General features: G+C 43.5%; 1 protein-coding gene across 1 annotated transcript; it reads right to left on the bottom strand.

Moving 5' to 3' along the window:
* Nucleotides 1-3,263: 3,263 nt before the first annotated feature.
* On the bottom strand, nt 3,264-3,544 carry DACRYDRAFT_109654 (uncharacterized protein; the record flags this gene model as incomplete). The annotated part of the gene is made up of 2 exons (XM_040768918.1): nt 3,264-3,428; nt 3,527-3,544. Coding segments are annotated over 2 exons (183 nt in total), but the record flags the coding sequence as incomplete, so codon positions are not given.
* Nucleotides 3,545-3,552: the final 8 nt, after the last annotated feature.

Below are 3,552 nucleotides of genomic sequence, written 5' to 3'. Positions count from 1 at the left end.
TACTTCCATGTCATAAAGGCTTAGTCATGTCTCTTGACCAACCAATGAGCTGGTGCCCTGACAGTGTGCCCATGGGTGCAACACAATATCAAAGCAGACCAAGGGGGGATTGAAACATGGTGAGGTCTCAGAACTCTGGTGCCAGAGTGTGTTGTTTGAACCCTCTAAAAAAATCTAACAGAGAGTAACAACTGTGACCTCCATAAGATTCGATGAGATGTTCCATGATATGGACTTGTAAGAAGAGAGATATAGGTCTGATGGTGACATGAAGGCTACAAAAACATCCTAACATGCTAGTGGCTTGATTAATTGCACTTTCCATGTTGACTACTGAGTCTGGATAATATGGTACTTTCAGGTTTTTCCACATATTGTAGTTCATGGCAACCAATACCAAACCAGAGTTGAGGCACCCATGCATCTTCATGTCATTGTTACCAACCAATATTTCGATGGCACGCAAGGGAAGAATAGTTTTACCAACCACCATGCCCACTGGAGCATCATTGCCAGAAATGTGCAGTGTATGAGCCCATGTGGGGACATCTTTTTCCTGTACTGCCTTGCAGCATGTACTGTCTGTTGCAGCAGTTGTGTTGATACCATTGGTATCTTGGTGTAGAAACACTGGTTGTACTCCATGTTGGGTCTGGTGAACCAATGTCTGATAATTGACCATTTTCCTGACATCTGGAGATACTGCTAACAATTCTCAGAATGTCAAGGTCATTGGTATATTGAGCATGTTTTCAAGTATGCTATCAATGAGAGCCATTTGTTCAATGGGTGCTCATAGGTGAGTCCATTGGGTGTTTTTGGAATCCACAATGGCTTGGGCTGATGGGGGGTCTTCATGCTTCATGGACTCTTCTTTAATGGTGATGGGATCTACTGACTGTGTCATATGTGGCAGTATATTGTGGGGTGTAATGGTATCTGTCATGATGGGGTTCTGAGGTGCTGTAACTGGCCTTTCTACTGGGGGACCTTGCCATTGGGAATGGTTCCTGATTCAACTGATTTTGACTTGCAAGGCATGGATTTCATCCAGTTGTTCTTGTGATAGTAGACCAGCAGTATCCTTTGCCTCGGTATCAGCAAATAATGCATTTGGGGTTTCCATGGCAAATGCTTGTGTGAGTGGTTCAGCTGTGGTAAACAATCCAACTGGCACCATGCCTTGGCCTTGTTGGTTGATCTCCACTGTCTTATTTCTGGGATTCTGCTGGTGCCATGTTCAGACGTGGTCACAGAGTAATTTGCCCTGTATAGTAGTGGGTACATATTGACCTGTTGGCAAGACCACTCTGTGGTCTTGGTTCCTGATAACAAACCCATTGCGGATAGCAATTTCCATGTTGGGACATTCATTGATGAAATGGTCTGGGAGGCTGCACCAATTACAAGTTCACGTGGATGGTGTACCAGAGTTTGCATTACTTGTGTTACCTGCAGTATTCTGACCATATGCATTGTTTGTATTGTAATTGTTACTGGTATTTGAACAGCACTGTTAACTGCCTTGTTGTACCAGTGTGCTGAGTACATTGACAACACATTGACAATATTATCCAGCTTGTTGACTAAGGTATTTGTGGTAGTAGAATACACTGGTTCAGCTTTGAGGGGAAATGTGCTCAAGGTTCTGGTATTTGAGGATGTACTCAGAGGTGAAAAACTGGTATTTGTCCCAATGCTTGAAAGGGATATAATGGGTGCATCAGCCAGGGTAGCATGAAGTAGCCAAGATGCAGTAATTTGTATGTCAGACATTGGACATGGAATTTCCGCAAGTTTGGTGAGAACTTGACTTGCAAATTTGATATGTAATCCTTGCATGGTTCTTCTCTCTTTCTGATAACTGTTCTCCTTCACCAAATGACCTGGTGATATGATGGAATGCATGAATGTACTCTCCCAATTGGGCTCAAGTACTCATTGGTGCTGTGGCTGATTTATGCATTAATTCCTCAAGATCTGCATAGGTAAAGTTTTTGTCTTCCTGTGATGTGCCTGGATATAGCTTGTATATGTCGGCCTTCCAGGTGTCATAATTGCCTCCTTTGAATGATGGTAGCTTCTTCCAGACCACTTTGGTAGCAGCCAGAGTATACTGCACAGCATATTTGGAATGTTGGGCAGCCAGTAGTTTATTGGATTCTGCACACTGTTTGAAATCATTGAAGTACTGCCATAGATCTGTAGGGGTGTTCAATTCTAGTTTCAGTGCATTGGGTGATGTCCATATTGGCATTTGATCACTGACATCTCCTTCTGGGTTGACTCATGCCAGCATGATAGGATTGAAAGGCTCCTGGTCTGACAGGTCAGTAGATGGTGGTACAATGATATCAGAATCAGGTAATTCTGACATGTTTTGTGAGGAGGTGGTTCTGACAGTGTACTAATGGTAACTTGAAATACCAAATCACTTGGTAATTGTTCTTCTGGTTCTTCTTTGGTTTGGATAGACTCCTTGAGTTGTTGCAAAAGTCAGGAACACCTTGTTTGAACTATGTTGGGCAACTTGGTATCTCTGCGGGTTCACAGAGAGATAACAGCAATATCTGATCTCATGTGTTCTATGACAATGTGGTGGTAACAACAAAGACCATGGTAATAAACACTGGGTGCAGTGACGGAGGGTACACCAGAGTCTATGATGTATGACAATATGGCAATAGTGATGGGTGATGACAGTGGATGGTGGTTAACAATGTGGCAGTAATGATGAGGACTGCACTAATAAACACTGGGTGCAGTGGTTTGATGACAAGTAACAAGTGCAAAGACAGTAGTGTGGTATACCCACAATCATATGTTTGAATAGGATGTGCTATCAAGGAGTGGGTCTAGCTAGAGAGGGGATACAGAGTGGTCAAAGGGGAAGAGTTTGGCCCCCTGTTACAGGGAGATATGGCTATCTAATATAGAGTCTAAAGGAATGTGGAGGTGGTAATCAGAACATACCATGGAAGATACCTGAAACCAATCAAGTAAGACATGCCCTTGATCTTGGTCCAGCCAGCTGACTCAGTCAACTTGGATAATCCTAGATGCTCTAAGAGTGCCAAACTGGATAATCCCTGGGTGCTCTGGGTATGGTTGCTTCGGAATAATCTTGAGCACACCATGGGATAATCCACTGGATAATCTCAGGATATCTGGGATAGGTAGTATGGGTGGCAGGTGTAACGTTTGCATAGTTGTACAATCATAAGCATAATCTATCATAGCAGACTAATGGGCAGACAATCTTCTCAGAACTCATAGGACCATTTTGCCCCTGCATTCTCCTCCTCCCCATCCCCATCCCCCTCATCCTCCACCTCTTCCATGCCCTGTTCTTCCTTGTCTTCCTCTCTCAGGTGAGTGGCAACAACATGGTACTGAAGTTCTGTGTAAAACTTCCTGATGTCAATGTTCTATTCATTATCAGTACCACTTTCCATCTCTCATAGCATGAATGTGTCAGGGCACCAGCTCATTGGTTGGTCAAGAGACATGACTAAGCCTTTATGACATGGAAGTAGCTGGTATACCTTGGCA

This window comes from Dacryopinax primogenitus (genome assembly GCF_000292625.1).
Source record: "Dacryopinax primogenitus strain DJM-731 SS1 chromosome Unknown DACRYscaffold_15, whole genome shotgun sequence".
Taxonomy (NCBI): domain Eukaryota; kingdom Fungi; phylum Basidiomycota; class Dacrymycetes; order Dacrymycetales; family Dacrymycetaceae; genus Dacryopinax; species Dacryopinax primogenitus.
The sequence above is the reverse complement of the archived record's forward strand: the minus strand, read 5'-3'. Positions and strand labels throughout refer to the sequence as shown.